At 35.0% G+C, this 22,357-nt stretch overlaps 2 protein-coding genes across 13 annotated transcripts in view; one reads left to right on the top strand and one right to left on the bottom strand.

Annotated features, from left to right (window-relative positions):
* LOC128686798 (endonuclease/exonuclease/phosphatase family domain-containing protein 1) overlaps positions 1 to 16,696 on the bottom strand; it is a 36,110-nt gene extending 19,414 nt beyond the window's left edge. The window contains exons 1-10 of one of the 5 annotated variants that reach the window (XM_053773888.2): positions 16,558 to 16,696; positions 13,559 to 13,673; positions 13,162 to 13,273; positions 9,373 to 9,521; positions 7,368 to 7,458; positions 6,863 to 7,035; positions 5,389 to 5,597; positions 3,538 to 3,744; positions 2,726 to 2,919; positions 1,130 to 1,268 (exon numbers count right to left, since the gene is read on the bottom strand). In XM_053773888.2, coding sequence (XP_053629863.1) covers positions 1,130 to 1,268; positions 2,726 to 2,919; positions 3,538 to 3,744; positions 5,389 to 5,597; positions 6,863 to 7,035; positions 7,368 to 7,431 — 986 coding nt within the window. In that variant the 5' untranslated portion in view covers positions 7,432 to 7,458; positions 9,373 to 9,521; positions 13,162 to 13,273; positions 13,559 to 13,673; positions 16,558 to 16,696. Of the gene's footprint in view, positions 1 to 1,129; positions 1,269 to 2,725; positions 2,920 to 3,537; positions 3,745 to 5,388; positions 5,598 to 6,862; positions 7,036 to 7,367; positions 7,459 to 9,372; positions 9,522 to 10,558; positions 10,643 to 13,161; positions 13,274 to 13,558; positions 13,674 to 15,974; positions 16,089 to 16,557 lie in introns of those variants that run through there. The other 4 variants (XM_053773887.2, XM_053773889.2, XM_053773892.2 and 1 more) reach the window with 4 other exon arrangements.
* The window catches only part of LOC128686797 (sialin), a 44,239-nt gene continuing 38,466 nt past the window's right edge, over positions 16,585 to 22,357 (top strand). The window contains exons 1-3 of one of the 8 annotated variants that reach the window (XM_070082193.1): positions 16,585 to 16,648; positions 20,081 to 20,195; positions 21,979 to 22,021. In XM_070082193.1, the coding sequence (XP_069938294.1) occupies positions 20,082 to 20,195; positions 21,979 to 22,021 (157 nt within the window). In that variant the 5' untranslated portion in view covers positions 16,585 to 16,648; position 20,081. Of the gene's footprint in view, positions 16,649 to 16,726; positions 16,867 to 18,394; positions 18,596 to 19,593; positions 19,865 to 20,080; positions 20,196 to 21,978; positions 22,022 to 22,357 lie in introns of those variants that run through there. The other 7 variants (XM_070082194.1, XM_053773882.2, XM_053773883.2 and 4 more) reach the window with 7 other exon arrangements.

Here is a 22,357-nt window from a genome sequence, read left to right as displayed (position 1 = left end):
ATGTGTAATGTGAATATTATGCAGAGAATTCGTAGTTTGGAAATTAAGAGGTGCAGGGTTACCAAAACTATTATCCAGAGGGCTGAGGAGGAACTGATGACGTGGATTGGACATTTAGAGACGTTGGAGCAAATAGGAAGGCTTGAAGGGCGTATAAATCTGTAATTTAGGGAGGGAAAGAGGGGTAGGGGATGTACTAGTAAAGGTTAGAAGGAAGGGGTAGTAGTAGTAAAGAAGATTTTGTTTGCAAGGATCTTGGACATTCATCAGGCATGTGGGAGTGTGTTAGGTAGGAGCAAGTGGAGGCAAGTGGTTTTTATAACTGGACATGCTGTTGGAGTTTAAGCACAGTAACATGTATGAAGGGATTCAGGGAAACTGGTTAGCCAGACTTAAATCCTGGAGGTGGAAAGCAGTGCCTGCATTCTGAAAAAAAGGGGTGGGAATATTGCAGTTTGAAGGGACACCTGGGCTGTAATGTCGGTACACCTCTGGAAAGACAGAGTGATGGTGAGTGTGTTTCTTATTTTTTTCGGGTCACCCTACTTCAGTGGGAAACGGCCAGTGTTAAAAAAAATAAATCCCCCCCAATCTTGATATCCAATCTCTCATTGCCTAGATTTTTTTGTTACTCTTATTACCGCACTCTCTCCTATGTTAACTTAATTTCCTTTTGTATACCCTCTCAAATTCGTCCACTAACCTTTGCAACCTCTCTGGATTCTCTCAAAAGAACCGAGTTATTGGCAACAAGCAACTGCGAAAACTCCCACTTTTTATCAGATTAGTTATCTTTTAATCCCAATACCCCACGTTCACTTAAATGTTAAGCAACCATGGTGACATCACACAACCCTGTCTAGAGCCAACTTTTACAGGAGAATAATCCCCCTCTCTCTCTCCTACATACTCTAACCTTTGCATCACTATCCACATAAAAACTCTTTACCTGCCACCAATTCCATATATTTACAACATCTACACTGCTTCCTTAGTCAACTTATCACATGTATTTTCTAACTCCAGAAATATGCAATGAAATACTTAATTATTTCAATACAGTGCCAGGGTATTTGTGTCAGAATAATAGTATAGTAATAATAGTGCAAAAGCATTTCTAACAACTAACCTTAAAGACAAGAGTTCAAATATATCTTCACTAAAATCAACTGATATTCTAGGATCTGCTCCATCTTTTATGTCACGAGCTGGTCTTCCAGGAGAACCTCCATCATTGTTCAAAGGAGCAGAATGTGTTCGTCGATGACCTAAATTTTGGAAACAATTATTGAAAAGCAAGGTTTTTAAATAACATAGTTACATAAGACAGAAGTCTCAAATTACTACATTTTAAATCTTAAACTTCTTTAAAAATATTGTAACTAATAAATGAGCAACCTCTTGCCAGTAACTGTACCCAAAAAAAAAGTAAACAGCAAATAGAAGTTTAACAGACTTGCTTCTAAAACTGATTTTAGCCGTAAACAAGATTAATGAAGAACAATCTTAACTAGTTTAATGAATACCACTTGACTAAAATCATATACTTCAGGTAAACAAGATGTGAAGAGCAACGTCATACCTACAATGTGAAAGAAGCGCAAAAATGCAAATATCAATACTGTACAGTAAACCATTGCAGAGGAGGAGGAAAGAAGAGGCCCATATGGACGTTAGGTCAATTGAAGTAAGGTAACGGTTATGCCTGGTTATGACATTTTAAATAGTTTTAGCTCTTTCCAGCTTCCTAAGAGGTAAATTGATGTTAAAATACCCCTTGGGTTTCTGTTCACTGCTTCACCTCGAATGAAAACCACTAAACACTTACCTCACTTTATGTGGGTTCACTTTTATGAGAATTCACTATTATGCAAGGCCCCAGTTCTGTTTGTAATTCTGTATGTGTGATTATTTGGGATACATGACCAACATGGTTAACAAAACATATTAAAGATTAAGGGTTGATGATCTAAGTTTAGTACAGCCAGCTTGTGCCTGGAACGAATCAATGCATGAAGAAAGGGACACCTATACTAGACAGTGGTGAAGAACCTAGACATGCAACAACCAGGCTCAACCCTTTCAATGGACTTCATTATCCATACAGATCACCTTGCCACCTCCTCTGCGAACTCCAACTCTGTCTCCTTAGTCTCATCTACTGGAATGAGGTACGGTGCAGTGTTCTTATACTATGCTGTTTCTTACATTAAGCTTGTCCTGAGCAATGCAGGTTTGTCTTTGTATGGAGTTTCTCATGACATCTTTGTCATCAGTTATTGCCATACATCTAAGAGCCCCATGCTCAAGGATTGAGAAAGCTGACACAAGGAGGAAAAAATAAAGCCCAATATCTTTTATACTGGAAAACAAAGATCACTTTAAAAACTAATTGCCATAGTTTCAGTATTAAACTCAGGTAGCAAATATGATTACTAAAAGGTCCATAACTATAAAATACTGGTAGAATTTGTTGGTATTTGATGTACAAGAAGTGGGTCTTTTCACAGGTTTTATACATGTATCATGCTTCCCTGATATATTAGCATAAACAATAAATGTACATCTACTTTCCTGAGAAAATATTGCTGAGAGGAATTTCAAAATAGAAAAGGTTAGAAATTTCATTTACACAAAAAGTGAGTTTAGATGATCAGTCTTTGCTCAAGAGGTTCAGATTACATGTTAAAAAATTAATAAAATTCAAACTGAAATAACGTCTTACCTGGCATCCTACCACTAATGGTGCGTGGGTATACCTTACTATAGCTTGCAACTGAGATAATGTCACTTATGGGTGGGGAAGCAGGTGGAACAGCATTCACTGTCAAATATATTTTCAGAACACTCAGAGCACGAGCTGAGATTCCTCTCACTTTTACTAGTTCCTCGATACTCTTAAAAGGACCTTTTCTTTCCCTGAGAAATGAAAATGCACTCAAGTTAGTTTAATTTTTTAAGACACTCACTGACTTTCACAGAGGTTATGTGAACAAAAAAATTAAACACATTCACCATCACTCATTCAATAGCTGTCTGGACAGAAATGCAAAAACACTGCAATTCAAATGACACCCGAACTGCAATATCCTCACTCCTCTTATCTTATAAGGCTACACCTCTTTTCAACTATTTACAATATTTCTTAAGACTATTTTTGAGCTTTCTCCATTTTTGTTAAGAGTTTCTATGTGTAGCTTATTTTTATTAAAAACTGTAGCTACATATACAATTTTAACATCAGATATATAAATAAAATTATGTTAACTGCATGGAGACCATGCAGGGTGGTAGGATAGAACTTACCCAAGTTGCTGTTAAAATTGTCCTAAATACAGTCTGGACATCACTGCACAGCTGCAACCTCATTAATTATGATATTTATTAATCTAGAAAAGAGGATTATCATTGCTAAAGTGACATATTTTATTAATGTTGGTAGAATTTCCAACAGTATGTTATGTAATATGACACAAGTGCAACTAATGTTGCACTTGTGTCCCTTTAACAAACATAAGGTGATATACTTCAATTTACCTGTACTCAACAATATTAGCTGCCATTTCTTGATTCATACCATGAACATTCATTAGCTCAAAGATAGAAGCAGCATTCACATTCATGACTCTTATGGGTGAATCACGAATGCTTCTTCCACTCTGAGATTGGGAGTGAGAGTGCTGGGACTTCCCTGACTCACAACTTGGAAGAGAGTCGATGCTTTGTGTACGTGAAGAAGAATGACTGAAATAAAAACATTATTTTTAATCTGTACTATACAAATTTTAAGGGTAACAAATGTACATTATCCATAGTAAATGTTTTTTAATTTTTTTTTTTCAACAAATCGGCCATCTCCCATCGAGGCAGGGTGACCCAGAAAGAAAGAAAATCCCCAAAAAGAAAATACCTTCATCATCATTCAACACTTTCACCTCACTCACACATAATCACTGTTTTTGAAGGGGCATCCAGATACAACAGTTTAGAAGCATATATAAAGATATATAACATATCCCTCCAAACTGCCAATATCCCAAACCCCTCCTTTAAAGTGCAGGCATTGTACTTCCCATTTCCAGTACTCAAGTCCGGCTATATAAAAATAACTGGTTTCCCTGAATCCCTCCACTAAATATTACCCTGCTCACTCTCCACCAGCTCATCAGGTCCCAAAAACCATTCGTCTCCATTCACTCCTATCTAACACGCTTGCTGGAAGTCCAAGCCCCTCACCCACAAAACCTCCTTTACCCCGTCTCTCCAACCTTTTCGAGGACGACCCCTACCCCACCTTCCTTCCCCTATGGATTTATATGCTCTCCATGTCATTCTACTTTGATCCATTCTCTCTAAATGACCAAACCACCTCAACAACCCCTCTTCATCCCTCTGACTAATAATTTAATTAACTCCACACCTTCTCCTAATTTCCACACTCCAAATTTTCTGCATAATATTTACACCACACACTGCCCTTAGGACATCTCCACTGCTTCCTTGCTGCAGCATTTACAACCCAAGCTTCACACTCATATAGGAGTGTTGGTAGCACTACTTTCATACATTTCCTTCTTTGCCTCCACTGATAACGTTTTTTGTCTCCACATATACCTGAACGCACTACTCACATTTTTTTCCTTCATCAATTCTGTGGTTAACCTCATCCTTCATAAACCCATTCGCTGACACGTCAACTCCCAAATATCTAAAAACATTCACTTCTTTCATACTCCCTCTCTCCAATGCGATATCAAATTTTTCTTTATCTAAATCATTTGATACCCTCATCACCTTACTCTTATCTATGTTCATTTTCAGAATTACCCTGAGTTCAAAAGCATTGTGTCTGTAAACTGCAGAGCTACACAACTGGAAAGCTGCACAGGATAAACTAAGTTTTCCAAAAAAATGCACAGCAAAATACAGCCTCCCCTCACTTAGCGACATACTCGTTTACCAATGCCTTGAACTTACGACGGGCTCTCTGATCAATAAGCATGCCTAAATAATGTACATTAGAGCTGATTTCCTATATTTTGTTTATTACAAAATACAGTCCATTACTGTATAAACATTTAAAAATATACAAGAAATGTTGTAAATAGTGCAAAGGTGACATTAAAACAGTATCAAAGATAGTTGACACAAACCCACTACCATTATAGTATGCTCCTCACTTAGCGACAAACTGGTTTATTGACATTGTCTTAGGAACGGAACTCCATCGTTAAGTGAGGAGAGGCTGTATTGCAAAATAGTTTACTATACTTATAATCTCCATACTATTTCCTAAAATTAGAGAAGAATGATAATGTAAACCCTGTCAGTTTCACTAAGAATCCTTGTAAACAATACAAAAGACATATGTGCACCATAAAAACTTACCTCAAAGATTTTTTTTTAACAGTAATATCACATTTGAATGTCTGCAGTTTAGTAGCTCCAACCCCAGACACAAGTGCCAGGTCCTCCACACGTCGAAATCCCCCAATGGCTGTGCGGTACTCGACAATATTTCTTGCAACTGCACGAGTCACTCCCGGTAATGTCATCAATTCTTCCTCAGGGGCAGTGTTTATGTTCAATAAATTCATCTGTGAAATAAATTAACAAATGTGTATATTCAGAAGGTTTGAGAGAGTGGATTGTTAAGTTAACAAAGAGGAGAAAAATTATTTATGACAGTAAGCAAGACTGGGGTCAGAGGAATGTTGCTAAGTGAACTGAGAAGGTTATAGGAAGATGCCAAACATGCGTCTCTTATTCAAATAACTAGATCTATAAAACATAATAGAACATACACTGTGACTTTATTTCATTCAAGATCACAAAGGACTGTATTACAGATAATACTATACATCCTAACCATTATATCTCTTGATATACAGTACAATACATATGTTATTGTCTTATCTGCATAAGAAATTCAGTGTAAGTAGAAAATAATAGTTACAAACAAAGGTGGAAAGCTTTTGATATGCGATCCTTGGCTGATAACCACACTCAATATTATAAATGGCTACAGAATTATTATACACGAAGATTTCCATACTCCATCAGCTGGAAAAAAAAGAGGTCTTAACTACAAACTAGGAAACAATAGCTGTCCAAAGTCCACTTGAAAGCATTTCTTCACAAAGACTTACAGTTTAACAGAATATGCTACAAGTGAAGGTAATGAGTGCCACAATCACTTGAAAATTAGATTTTTTTTTGACAGTGAATTAAATACTAAGATGGGGCACACTGAGCTTAGCTTTACTACTATGGCTACAAATTGGTAATCACAAATAGGTGTGTACAGAAAAGATGGACAGATGAGGTGTATGAACTGCTATAAAGAGGCTGCTGTGACAATCACTGATACCAAAAATGACTGCAGATTATATATCAGAGAAATGGTTTGAGAAAGAGAATACAAGACTGAAGACTGCTGAACACATTCAATGAATTTATTTACAAGGTCCAGAGAATATAGTAATAAGGAAGTACTCCAGCAGATTACAAACTATTCATAATGACTTAAATTATGAAATACAAGACATATGAACTGGTGCAGATATTTAAGCAAATGTAATATCTTACCTATGGTAACAAAACTCCCATAAAACACTATGTTTGTATAACCATAAAAACTAAAACTGAAAAGATATAAGGGGTTACCATGTTTTATTTGCTTTATTTCGTATCTTTGTACTGGCATATGCCCTATTTCATGCAACATAGTGCTATGTAATACAAAAGTAAATACAAAAATACCTGTATATATAGTCTAGTATACAATATTCTGCAAAATTTCTGAGAGATTTCTATAAAAAAATAAAGATACTAGATTTAAAGATAAGTTTAAATTAAATACCTTGGAATCATATTCCAGCATATTAAAAGCAGCAGAAAGATCCTTTGCTTTATGTGCTTTGCCAAATTTGCCACTGACCCAGGAGGAATTTGAAGAGCGACGCCGGAATATCTTTAGACTAGATGATCTTTGAGTTTCTTTTCCTTGTTTGGGCGAGTTTTCTCCATTTTCAGCTAATGAAAGAAAATATTAATTCTGAATTTAATGTAGATCTTTCTTTGGTGCAATGATGACTCCTACAATTATCATACATCTTTCAACAAACTGGCCATATCCCACTGAGGCATGGTGGCCCAAAAGGAAAAACGAAAGTTTCTCCTTTTAAATTTAATAATGTATACAGGAGAAGGGGTTTCTAGCCCCTTGCTCCCAGCATTTTAGTCGCCTCTTACGGCACGCATGGCTTACGGAGGAAGAATTCTGTTCTACTTCACCATGGAAGAAATAATTTTCCCATTAAAATTTTTTATTGTGAGAATGTCTCAATATTGCCTTTGCTGCTTACCTCCATGTTCATCAAGGTTATTATGTGTGGGTGGTGGTAACTCCCCACTTGTACACTGGCCCATTCTGCTTCCTCAAGGTTTTCCCTTTTTCTGTGATGAGTATAAAAATCAGGAAAATAAATTCATTCTTTTTCCAAACCAAGAAGAAATAATAAATATTGAACACAAATAGTGTGCAAATTAATTGAGACAGAAGTAAATTTTGTGATTATCTCATAATATGATTATCTCATAATTTGCTGATGATACTGTGCTTATGGGAGATTCTAAAGAAAAATTGCAAAGGTTAGTGGATGAGTTTGAGAATGTGTGTAAAGATAGAAAGTTGAAAGTGAACATAGAAAAGAGTAAGGTGATGAGGGTATCAAATGATTTAGATAAAGACTATTCCTGAAAGCATGCTCTGTTAGTAAATGTGGTTTTACCAAATTCTCGCCTTCAATTCATAATTACTACTGAAATTCATGATGGATGTTACACCTAGGAAGCATGCAGGTATTATAGCTCCTAGAAAACATGCTGATATGAGTATCAGACAAAGTGCCAAAATATGAGCCTAGGAGAGTTAACTATTGGTCGAATTCTGATGAGAGCTGATGACACTGGTGATTATGGAACGCTACACTGAGGAAGATGTGGAAGAAAGTGCAAGATAATACCTCATGATGACAAGGTTATCACAAGAAATAGTGTGAAGGATCCCAAGAAAACTAGCAAAGATTTACAAAGAGATTTGGCTTCAGTTGGCATAAATGCTGATTCTTCAACTGTTCAATGAAGGCTTTTTAAAGTTGGCAGAACTGCAAGAAAGCTGGTAAAGAAACAATTATTGACTGCCTCAGTGAAGAAAAAACAGCTGCAGTGGGCACTCGATCATAAGGAATGGACGACACGAATGGAAAAAAGTTATACTTTCAGATGAGGTGCATTTTGTAGTACATGGGATACAGATCAGGGGTAGTGAGATGGAGCAAAGGCTAACCTCTTTGGAATGGATACATTCATCAAGTGCCAAAACACCCAACTAAGATGTTTTGTAGTAGTTTTACTGCTAAAGGCCCTGGACAGCTTGTATTGTTGAAGGAACAACAAATAGTGCCAAATACAAGGCAATCCTGCCAACTCATTTCCTTTCTATTGTGGACAGAGACTTTCCTAATGGAGAAGGGGTATTCCAGCAGGATCTTGCTCCATGTCACACCTCCAGAAAAATGTTGGCATTCTTTGAAGAGAGTGGGCATAGTGTTCTAAATTGGTTTGGAAACTCCTGACCTCTATCCAGTTGAGAATCTATGGGCACTAACCAAATGCAAGATCATGAAACAGGACTATTCAACTGTGCAGAAGCTAACTGCTGCTGTTACTAGAACCTGGTACCAGGTTCTAATAACAACAGCAATTAGCAATGCTATGCCAAAGCATGTAGCAATGCTTATAAAAGCAAAGGGTAGTCATATTTCTAATTAAATCAATTACCTGTCAAATCATTGTCATATATTTTTCAAATAAACATTAATTTTCCAAATGAATGTCTCATTTCATCACTGTACCAATTAATATGAATACTACTGTAGTGTTCACTGCTTCTTAGCACCACATTAGGATGATTTAACCTCTCTCTTTATAGTTAAATCCTCCTCTCAGTTAAGGGGCTAATCTGAATACAATCTTTGGATCTTTTCACTCCTGTTACTGCCTTTATGACACATGTCATCCCTCACTTCTAGTATTAATGTATGTAAAAAAGGGTGGAGCAGACAAAGCCTAATGGGGAGGGATGCTTTCTCTAATATAAGTATGGAGCAAACTGAGTCTAGAAGGACCATGTGAGAAATGAAAATAGTTGACAGCTATGATTGTGTGCTGTGCAATTCTTTCGAGCCTTACTCCTTCCCTCCATTTAATTTTATTACTCCTTCAAATAATATCAGGTTTAAATAAATGATGAATGACTTGTCATTATAAATTGCTACTGTATAAGAAAAATCTAATATGTCATCTCACCTGTGACTATGATGATCAAAAAGCTTGAAATAGAAGATGCAAATGCAATTCTTGAAAGAACAGATATAAAATTCCAATTTCCATGTTCATCACCAGTACTCTCTATCATCTTCGCATGGTTCCCAGATTCATATACTTAAGGGTACCTGCTAAAAAAATACAAACCTTTTATCATCAAGGCAGACTTTTTAATGTTATTGAAATAAAATTATCTTAAGTACAGCAACGAATTTTCAAATGAATATCAGTACTTACATTTCCTACAGAAAGGTCAGCATTACCCAGTGCGAATTACATGCATAACAGAAAACAAGCTATAAAAAAGAGCATCTCTAAACAATTTAAGGAAAAAGCCTGGCTGCAAGAGTAGTTTTTCTATCTTGCTATTACCAAACAGAGAAATGAGTCTCTACCACTCCTTGCTTTGAATGACCAACACAGGTTTATCACTTCACATAAATATTTGAGGTGTCCCATGGCTCAGCCAGTAGTGCACTCAACTCACATACTGAGGGATCTGTAGTTCGATGATCAGCATGGGTAAAAATGGTGGGCACTTGCTGCCCCTGTTCACCTAGGAGTAAGTAGGTACCTGGGGTGTTAGCAGAATGCTGTGGGTTGCATCCCAGGGGGTGATAGCATACCTTAGACCCAAGAAGAACTACAAAACAGATCCCAGAGTTAAAAGAAAATGAGTTATGATAAAAGGTAGAAAACACTAAAGATGCCTATACTGTACTGGCTGAAAGGAGGATAACAAGAGGCCACAGATATAGATTTTGAAAAAAACTGAGACAAAGAAATAATAGAAAAATTTTCTATGCAAATAGTGGTACAGGAATGAAATAAATTGAAAGAGGAGGTATTAAGAGCTACAACAATTGGAAATTTATAAAATATGTATGATGAATATAGTACTGAAAATGGGAAACCACAAGCATAGGTCTGCTCCTATAATCACAAGTAGGTAATAAATAAGTAACTAAGAATACCTGAAATAAGGATATCCTTCATGTATAATCAAATTAAAAATGCACAATAAATTTTTACCACTAATTCTTAATATGGTACACTGTATTTATCTCAGCCTTTTGAGTAAAACAACAGAAAAATACTGTACACAAGATAAAGGTGTTAATTTGCAAGTTGGTGTACAAATAGAGTGCAACTTTAAAACATTATTAACTCAACTACTGGTCTCTCTCTCTCCTTGCTGCAACTGTGGCACTCCTCTGGTTCTTATCACTTATCTGCTCTTATCTCTTCTCCACTAGAATAAGTTTAATTATGAGCCTTCAAAATTCTATCCTCCAATTTCTCAGTGGTATTTATTTATAAAACACTCTCAGAGATAAAGAAACTTCAAGGACAATATGAGTTGCAAGTCTGATGAGGTCAAGGTAGCAAGCTTAACAAATTACCCATGGTTCTCAAGCACCAGCAAGGCTGATGATGTCATAAGGTACTTAACTTACCAAGCACTTTCAAGAGCTGGAGACCAAACTATAATAATGAGATGCATCATAATTGCCACATTTTACTACATATATCGCAATGAATTCGTAAATTAATAGCTTTTGCATATCTACACTTAAAAATTTTTCCTAAGGTGTTAAGGAAATAACGATCAGCACTGAAGCTACAGTATGTGACGCAGCAGATAAAAGACCTATTGTCATATCTATCTAAAACACAAGATACTGAACTTATTAGTCTTGGTCCTTCAATGAAATATCCATTGTGTACTATATTACTGATAAAGTATTATTGTTTTTACATTATCACTCATGGTTCTCTTGGGAATTATTATCATTTGCTTCAAATTTTATTTTATTTAAATATATAGTTTGATTGTACTAGGACTATCAAGTGGGGTATCCCTGGCCTTGTATCCTAAAATATACAGTAATGAATAACTAAAGTGTAATGAACACTTATCAATGCTCAATAATAACCCACATGGAGACAGAAACACTGGAGATTAATTGATCTGTATATTCTGACCTGTGTTTGTCTCCACATGGGTTATTATTGAGCATATACAGTAATGTATATCTGATAATTTTTTTATTTTTTAACCCTTAAACTGTCCAAACATTGAGGGGGAGGAGGGAGGGGCAGTGGAAGGGGAGGAAGGAAGGGGGAGGGAGGGGCAGAAGGGAAGAGGGGGAGGAAGAGGAGGGAGGAGAAGGAGGAAGAGGAAGAGGAGGAGGAGGAGGGGCAAAAGGGAAGAGGGGGAGGAAGAGGAGGGAGGAGGAGGAGGAGGAGGAGGAGGAGGAGGAAAAGGAGGTGGAGGAGGAGGAGGAAAAGGAGGTGGAGGAGGAGGGAGAGGAGGAGGAGGGAGAGGAGGAGGAGGGAGAGGAGGAGGAGGAGGGAGAGGAGGAGGAGGAGGGAGAGGAGGAGGAGGAGGGAGAGGAGGAGGAGGAGGGAGAGGAGGAGGAGGAGGAGAGGGAGGGGGAGGAGGAGGAGGGGAGGGGGAGGAGGAGGAAGAGGAGGAGGGGAGGAGGAGGAGGAGGGGAGGAGGAGGAGGGGAGGAGGAGGAGGGGAGGAGGAGGAGGGGAGGAGGAGGAGGGGAGGAGGAGGGGGAGGAGGGGAGGAGGAGGGGGAGGAGGGGAGGAGAAGGAGGGGGAGGAGAAGGAGGGGGAGGAGGAGGAGGGGGAGGAGGAGGGGAGGAGGAGGGGGAGGAGGAGGAGGGGGAGGAGGAGGAGGAGGAGGAGGGGGAGGAGGAGGAGGAGGAGGAGGAGGAGGAGGAGGAGGGGGAGGGGGAGGAGGAGGGGGAGGAGGGGGGGAGGAGGGGGAGGAGGAGGAGGGGGAGGAGGAAGAGGGGGAGGAGGAGGAGGGGAGGAGGAAGAGGGGTAGGAGGAGGAGGGGGAGGAGGAGGAAAGGAAAAGTAGGGGAGGGTGAGAAAAGAGGAGGGAGAGAAGCAGGGAGGATGAAGGATGGGGAGGGAAGGTGGAAAGGAGAAGTAGAGGAGAGGGAGAAAAGAGGAGGAGAAAGGGAGTGAGAGAGAGAGAGAGATGAGATGGAGATATGAGAACAGATGAGGAGGATAAGATGAGAATGTGATGAGGATGAAATGAGGGTGAGATGATGAAATGAGATGGAGATATGAGAACAGATGAGGAGGATAAGATGAGAATGTGATGAGGATGAAATGAGGGTGAGATGATGAAATGAGATGGAGATATGAGAACAGATGAGGAGGATAAGATGAGAATGTGATGAGGATGAAATGAGGGTGAGATAAAGTGAGAATGAGATGAGGATGAAATGAGGACAATATAAGGCAGGATGAGATAAGGAGAATGAAATGACACAGGACAATGAGTAACCAGTGCTGTCCTATACACTGTAGAGTTTTTTGTATTCATTATAAGGTGCTAAACCCATGTGGGTTATTCAGCACAATGAGTGGAGATAGCTTAATCATATCAGTCAAGAACAAGAAAGCCCAGAAATCCATTCAATCATTTTCTTGCATAAACATATTTTCTAGGATGACTAGAGACTCTTTTGACTGGATTTTACTCTCACAGCAAAGCTTAAATTTAAGAACATAATAAAGAACATATAAAATGGCTGCTGTAGATTTATTGACCTAAGCTAGGCAGGTTTTACTAGCACCTAACCTTCACACTTGAGTATCTATCTATTTAGGCCAATGTGTTTGCTTCAGTGAGACTACTTGACAATTTGTTCCCGATTTCTACAACTATGCTGCCAAACCATAGTTTTGCTACATCTTTCAATATTTATATTCAAGAGCAGCATGCCTAACTGAACACCTACCTTTTCTGACCTCTTTAAGAGCTGTTTAGAAAGAAACAATCTCAAACTCTTGATATATTTTTCTTGTGCAATCCTGGCATGACTATAGAATTCTGGAGTACTCTACGTTTATCTGTAGAGAAACAAAACAGCTTAAATATTTAAAATAATTAAATATGCATATTGTAAATTGCTATTTTCATTATTTATAATTTGCATAACAAATTATTATATAATCAAACCATGTGATACTCCAGGCAGTTGTTTGGAATATCCCACGGGTATGGCCAGTGTATCCAATGCAGATATGAATGCACATGATACACAGATTCCTTTGCAATACATTAAAGATGAATTGTAATTTAGTTCAAGAAATATCTGACACAAAGCTATAGCACATAAAACATTAAAAAATTACCTAGGATATATATTGTGGGGATTAGCTCTGGCAGTGATGGTGGACATGATTTCATCATTAAACATCAAACTTCTCGCAAAGTCTTGAGTAGCTCAGTTTAATGCTTCAATTGAATCTGAAAATACACTGTCCATTATATCACACTGTCCAAACTACAGTACTGTATCACTACTCTCCCCTACATGTAATACTTTATGATATAAGTGAAGATTTAGTGGTAGGCATCACACATGAATTCAGTGACCACATACAATACTGTCAAAGCAACTGATAAACACTAAAAAATGAAGCTTTTTAACCTAACATTAGCCCAACTCATTCACAAGAATAATACATGTATAAGGGACCTGGGATAACCATATCAGACTATTTTATTTCAAGGACCATCATACAATATAGTCTTATTATCACAACTGCAAAGAATATGATAGGCTGGATGAAAAGACCCTTTAAAATATGAGATGCAAAATCAATGATGATACTCTTTAGGGCAGATACAGTGTATTCTCTAGATTAAAATACTGCTGTACTAACAGCCTAGTTTAGGGCAGGCAAACTTGCAGAGTTGGAGGAAGTATATAAAGTACAGAATGCAGTCCGCCAAACTGCACTTCTAAAAGTGTGGGCAAAAATGATACATTATAATTTACAACTGGAAAATGCTGTAAGAAATGGTTCTAAAACTGCACATTGAAATAACCCCTTACGAGAATGGGAGGCACGACAGATTGTAAAAAAGCAGTAGGGAAATGAGTCCACCAAGAAAAAATTCAGTCTAAGGCTTTCCAGAACCCTCCTTTGAAATACAAGGTGAATTACCTACAGACCTAAATTTTCTTAGCATTTCTATGGTAGACTAAAAGTAGCACAGTTTCAAATTTCTTGCTGCATTACTTCCCAGTAGCTATCAAAATAAAGTTAATTACTGACTGCCTTGACAACATCTGCTTCAAGTACAGTCGAGTATCATCACTTTTGAAGACCTTTCATGATATGTACTTACCACCATCTTCAATCTCCTTCAAGACATCATCATATGAGATAGCTGCCTAAATTACCAAACAAAGTATGATAATTATACTTATGTGGACCTGTACCTAAATAAACTTACTTATAAATGGCTAACCATTTCAGAGGGTAAAGTAATGAAATGTGTTTCAAGGGAAACAGTAAAAGTATAATAAATATTTGGTATAAATAATGCTCACCAAGAGTAGGCAATCCATAATGGTTTACAAGCACAAATTTCATATACTGTATAATGATTTTGAGAGCCATGAACACTAGTGATGGACAAATACCAAAATTTTTGCTGATACTGACACCATTAAAATTAGCCCATTGCTACTGATGCTAATACAGATACACAATTTTTGGCCAATACCTATACCATCGAAATTAGTCAATACCCACTGATACCAATACTAATATTTAAGCACGCTTGTAATGAATATACATACTGTATAATACAAGTAGTTAACATACATGTACCTATTACCTACCTGATCCTCTCTTTAATGTTAATGTAAATAACCCGTTTACTTTATTCTTAGTATGTCTCCTTTAATTGTAATTGCTTTTCAAGTAGTTGAATTAGTACTTACCTCTCTTAATTTTTAAGGTTAAATAATAAGATAAGGTTAACAATAAGATATTTCAAGGATCCCAGTGGAAATGAATCACTTTTGTCTGACTTTCTTGGGTTATCCTGGTAATTTATACATACTAATATGTTACTATGTATGACAATTTATGTAACTGCATTTGTGTGTACCTGTACCTGAACAAACTTACTTATATAGATTTAACCTAGAATAACCCAATAGAGTCAATCATTGCGATATATTGCATTTCCATCAGTATATAAATATTACCAGCAAGGAAATGTACAATGGTGAATCTGACACATGTAAAACACGTCCCAAAGTGTTGCAATAAAATAAATAATATATAATATATAATATATTATAATATATATATATATATATATATATATATATATATATATATATATATATATATATATATATATATAATTATTACATACATATAAATGTGTGTAAGCAATATAGGCATACAACAGCAATAAATACTTATAAACAAGCGTTAAACCCACAAGGGTACAAATAGTAATATATTCTTTTACTGTCAATACCACAGCATCAATACTAGTGGAAATAGGTCACCGTGTCCGACTTTGTTTGTGGTTATCCTAGGTAATTTACACTATGTATAATAACTGTACTTATGTGTATCTGTACCTAAATAATCTTACAGAGTTCATCAAAGGTTTGTTTATATTGACTTCTTAGCATCAGCTGATCTAAAAAAAAAATAGCCCTATATGCTGGTAGTAATTCCACATATAATGCACCAACATTATTTTAATAACCATGAGATGGTCTATTTTTTTTACCTTCCTTATATACTGCAGGAGTGCAACATTATGTTGGTGAAGTATTTATAATAATATTATGAAGGAGGTGAGGGTGAGGTCGTCCAGGATCCAACACTCAACACTTTCTCTCATTCCACAAACAAAACAAACAATTATATTTGCAAAAAGTACGTTTATATTACAGAATTTTGTAAAATTATAGCAAATAATTATATATATATATTATATATATATATATATATATATATATATATATATATATATATATATATATATATATATATATATATATATATATATATATATATATATATATATATATATATATATATATATATATATATATATATATATATATATATATATATATATATATATATATATATATATATATATATATATATATATATAATGTATATATACTTATTTACTATAATTTTACCAAGTTAAATAAATATATTTATTTAATGCATATAAATATATTTGATTTGTAAATATTTAATTAAATTATCCATGAAACATATGTTTACAAATATAGAAGTAGAAAAAGTGTGTATACCTAGAGTCTTATTTTAGCAAAAAGATACCAATATGTCTGTACCTAAAGTGTGACCTCGTCAGTTGTGCCAGTCAACGTAGGAGTTCCTTAAGGCAGTGTTCTTTACGCCTTTACTCTGGTGGACCGCGGCCTGGTAGGCAACGCTCTCGCCTCAGGCTGAGTGACTGGTTCAATCCCGGCAAGGGAGGAAACATTGGGCGTGTTTCTTTACACCTGCTGTCCCGTTCACCTAGCAAGTGCCTGGGTGTTAGTTAACTGGTGTGGGTGGCATCCTGGGGGACAAGATTTAAAGTCCACAATGGGAATAAGACAATCAAACCACAGTACGGGTAGGGATTAAACTCGCGGCAAGTAAGTCATACTGTGGTTTGTTTGCAATCGTGTCATTACGATTTCATGAGTCAAGACAGTCCCTCAATGGCTAACCCTCCGGGGTTAAAAATTCGAAAAAAATCTCATACATCAATGATCTCCCCAATGCATCTCATCTCCTTGAATTCCTCTCCACATTATTATTATTGTTATCAAAAAGAAGCGCTAAACCACAAGGGCTATACAGCGCTGCTTTCTCTCCACAGATGACACAGCTTCTCTTAGCGACTGTTAATAAAGAGCCATTAAAAATATCTACATGAAAGACTAGCAACAAACAGTGAGACACACGAGGGTATATCTCAACTTGAAATTTAATGTTAGGTAAAAGGACACAAGTGCAACTAATTGAAATTTAATATCCAATTCCAACACACGTGGATATTACACTTAATCACCTAAAACCCATTAATAGCCCAACAAAAAGCCACTTGAACTTAATACTGTATACAAAATATGGACTCGTACTGCTGTGCCTACTATATATTTATGACAGTTCCAATATAAACCCTTCACTGTAATGTCTTTGACAGCTTCAGCGGAACAAAGGCATAACAAAAACCTCTTGTCCGACAGAAAATTTGTGTAAAAACTCAATGGGCATAAAAGTTCCTTAAATCTGGAACCTCCCTGTTTGTAGCATCCTGTTAAAAAGTACCTTAATATAAGTAACTTGCTGTATCTTCATCTCTATTCACTCTGCAAAACTGAGGACTATTGAATCTGTTTGAAATAATATATAATTCTTTTGAAATTGACCTTTTGTTCATCAGCTGCCTTTTCCAATTATAGTTATGATTGTAATTAACTACATTAGTTCTTCTTAATAGTCTGTGTCTAGTTTGTCCGAAATGAATTGTATAAATAGTGGCTTTCTTTTGTGCCTGCCAGTGTTTTATTGCATGTAAGCTTCATTATTTTTGTACCACAGGAAGAAATATAAAATTTGTATTTAAAACGAAAATCTGCATAACTATGGACTTGCATGCACGCTAAATGTCACCCATCTCTGTACATTGTATCATGTTGAAATACATTATTATTATCGTTATTATTATTATTATTGATGTTATGATCATTATTATTATATTATTATTATTATTATTATTATTATTATTATTATTATTATTATTATTATTATTATTATTATTATTATTACCGTTGTTGCTGATATTATTATTATTATTATTATTGTTATCATTATTATTATTATTACCGTTGTTGCTGTTATTATTATTATTATTATTATTTTTATTATTATTATTATTATTAAATTTGGGTGCCAGCTGACCCCCTGAGTCCGGCTTGTGACGTCACTTGACATGTTTATAAACAAACTGAACTCTGACATTCCGTCTTTTCCACGGCATCACATAAACCTTGCTAATAAATCACTAGCAGATAAATGTAACTTCTTATATCGTATTTTTTTCCTCCGTGAGACGTCATATACAAGTTTTGTTCATTTTATTACACATGAGTGTAATTAGGAAGGGAGGGAGGATGGGATTAAAATAAAGGAATGAAGTATCTCAGGTGTTGACACGTTGTCAGGAGGATACTGTGGCAGACCTCAGCAAAGTGGGTTATAATGTCGTTTTCTGTAAGAATGTATCAATATGCCAAGTGAACAGACCTTGTAAATGTAAGTTATGTTGCCATGAAAGTCGACAAGCATATTTATTAATATTCTTCAGAAGACCAAGGAGTAAGTGCACTAATAGCTTTGGTGTATTTATCTTGTTTAGTTGTAACCAAAATTGCTCTTTTTCTTCCTTGTTTTCCATACAGTATTTGTTATTCCTTTTTTGCAAGTGCATTTATGCCTAACATTTTTTGTAACTAAAGTCAAGTTGTATAATTTGTTTTCTATTTAGCTTGTCATTTACATCAGTATTACAGTGCATATATGTAATTTGCATTTAAAAATTAAACATGATAATATTGCATATATTCATTATAAATATATAAGGAAGACATTTTATAATGACGACATATTGTATTCCTATTATTTTTCTAAACGTTTTAAATGGCTGACACAGATATCACGTCTTGACCTAAAATATCTCAAAGGAGAGAATATACCCAAAAACTTTGTGAGCATAAATAAAAGATTTGGTTTATTTTGCTGTTGTCTTCAGCATTAGCTTTCCAAAGTATCTTGCCTGCACATGTCAAAGCCAGTCAAAGCATGAACCAGTTCAAGAAGAGAGCTAAAAGGTGCCTAATGAATGTAGTGACAGAAAGGGAGGAGAATGATTTTTTATTTTTTTAGCTAACACACATGTAAATATAAATAACTCATTTTATGATATTTCTAGTATATCTCCTTTATTGTATAATAATAAGGTATTAAAAGGACCCTAATGGAAACAAGTCACTTTGTCTAACTTTTTGGGTGATCCTAGGTTCTCTACACATATGCTGCTATGTGTGATAATGCATGTAACTGTATTTGTGTATACCTGAATAAACTTACTTACTTACTTACTCCTTTTATTTATATACTGTATTAATTTCTGACATGTTTGAAGTCTGTTAAAAATCTGGATTGCCACTCATTCTGTTTTGAGTCCAGTTTCTTGTTGATGGCTCTCCAGCACCTTCTGTTATACCATTCATCATTGTTTCATCTTATTTTCTCTCCTTTTTTTTAAAAAAACTGTTTAAATAAATTTGTCTTATTATTATGAGGCAGTAAATATGGTATCATTAGAAAGCTTGAGATCTGGAGGTTAGACAAAACTGATCACCTATTTTTATTATACTTTTTACTACATTTACTAAATACACATTACAGAAACACACACACAAAAAGTGGAACAATCTGGAGAGTGAAATAGTCGAGGCAGGATCCATACATAGCTTTAAGAAAAGGTATAATAAGGCTCTTAGAGCTGGGAGAGAGTGGACCTAGTAGCAACCAATGAAGAGGCAGGGCCAGGAGCTGTGACTCAACCTCTGCAACCACAAATAGGTTAGTACAAATAGGTCATACACACATATGCACATGCACACAGACATTCATATATACGTACATACATACTGTTTATCTGATTATTAAATTGATTCTTCTTGATTCTTATATCCTGCAATTGGATGTTTTCTCTAGAAATGTAACATGGGATTATGTAAATGAAAAAATATCTAAATAATGATAAGCTTTATTGTAGATGATTTTTCTTTGGCACAGCATGAGAAATTGGAATTTTCTACATTTATGGTCATGGCTGCTGTCTCACGTTCGTTATTCTCGGGTCAACCTTGTGGATGACCTCAAGCATCAGTCACCTCCAAACTTACAGCAGGTAGAATAAAAGTCACAATACCATGGCTGGAATAATGAAAAAAATAACCCATACTAAGAGAGTAAACTTTAGACAATGTTTTGATTCATTCTATACCATTGTCATGTTATGACTTAATAATGGTGCAGGGCAGAATAATGCATCATTTAAAGTTTCCTTTTGAAGTGTGGGTTATTTCTAAATTACAGCAAGTAACTTCTGATGTTATAAAATTGAAGATTGAAAACTTGCCTTTATATGAATGAAAAAACATGTTTTATAATTCTCTTAAGCATATCCCATATATATACAGCTGAATGCTGTGAATCCAGAATTGTTAACACTTGGAAATTATTGTTAATGTCACACTTCCACTGGCCAGTTCATTTTGTTTTTAATGAACCTAGGTGTGGTGGCAGTATTTTTTTAATTACCACTTCAGGTTAGACTCAGGTGTTAATTACCAGCAAATAGGTAATTACACTAGGTCAAGTTGACTTTTGTGATTGCTTACATTTCACAAGACATAGCCTGATGTATTGTGTATGGAACCCCATCTCTATTTCTGCATAAATTCATTAATTGCATTGATATGTCTACCTAGGAGTAAAATTTCTACATCTCTTTTGCATGTTGGTGACTGATGAGGAAGGTGCCTTAAAGAGGATCAAATGCAGACAGTAACAAGTGTTGAGAAATAACTTTGTTCTGCAAAATCAAATCAAACCACACTATCAATCCAGTAAAAAGTAGCATTACAATAGATAGGCAAGTTATGTGTTGGCTATGGTCCCTAACCTGACAGAGAAGAATGCTCTCTTGTGTTCTTTAAGTGTCAGAGAGGAAGTAGTCCATATCACCAACATAACCCAAAGTATATATGTTTTGGAGTAAGTGTTTATAATAGGCAAGTACAGTACTGTACTGTACTGTGTGTATGTGTGTGTGTGTATATATATATATATATATATATATATATATATATATATATATATATATATATATATATATATATATATATATATATATATATATATATATATATATATATATATATATGTACATATGTATAATGTATATATATATATATATATATATATATATATATATATATATATATATATATATATATATATATATATATATATATATATATATACTGTATATATATATATATATATATATATATATATATATATATATATACTGTATATATATATATATACTGTATATATATATATATATATATATATATATATATATATATATATATATATATATATATATATATATATATATATATATATATATATATATATATATATATATTTTTTTTTTTTTTTTTTTTTTCAACAAGTGCTTTCGAGCATTGAAAAAAATAAATTTTCAAATTTTACTCAAATTGAGAATGTTAAGACTTTGGTTATTAGTACTGATAAGATATTACATGGGCCTTCAAGCTCCAGTGTTGATATTATTGTCTGTGAATGGTTTTGCAAACATCACAGTAAAGGTTATCTATTTCTTGGCCTATACTGACAGAGAAAGCCTAAAATGTTTCACAGAGAACTGATGCTACAAATACCATCAAAGCTACAAATGCTACAAATACCTCAAAGCATCTGGCAAAAAAAGATGTCTGCAGACCATGATGTCACCAGATGTGTGGAGAAATTTGTTAAAAGTACATCCAGTGTTTGTACTATATATAAGTTGCTGAGGAGAATACGTTGTAATGATTCTATTCAAGAAATGTCTTTCTAAGTCACTTCTTAATAAGTATATGTATGCCCTTCTCTTTCAGAAAGATGATGAAAATATGGGACATAGTAATTCTCCAGACTTAAGTAAGTGTTTCAGAATGTTTAATGTTAATGCAGTACTTGCACTGTAATGCAAAAGAAAGAATTTATAGTTACTCTTACCATAATAATATTAAATATAATAAATAAATATAAAAGTTAGTAAAAAGGCACTTTTAATAACACTAAAAATTCTAATAAACATGAAAATACAATATATAGGAAGGTTGCACCTCTCAGCCTTTGCACCTTTCATTTTTGGATTTGCTGAAGAGGACCCTTGTAGGGGGTTAAAATATGAAGACCAGTATATTTTCTGAGTTTCTGTTTTCATGTGAGTTATTATTGAGCATTGACAAGTGTTTGTTACACTTTTATTAA

This window comes from Cherax quadricarinatus, chromosome 7 (assembly GCF_038502225.1).
Source record: "Cherax quadricarinatus isolate ZL_2023a chromosome 7, ASM3850222v1, whole genome shotgun sequence".
Taxonomy (NCBI): domain Eukaryota; kingdom Metazoa; phylum Arthropoda; class Malacostraca; order Decapoda; family Parastacidae; genus Cherax; species Cherax quadricarinatus.
This window is presented reverse-complemented; position numbering and strand designations above follow the sequence as displayed.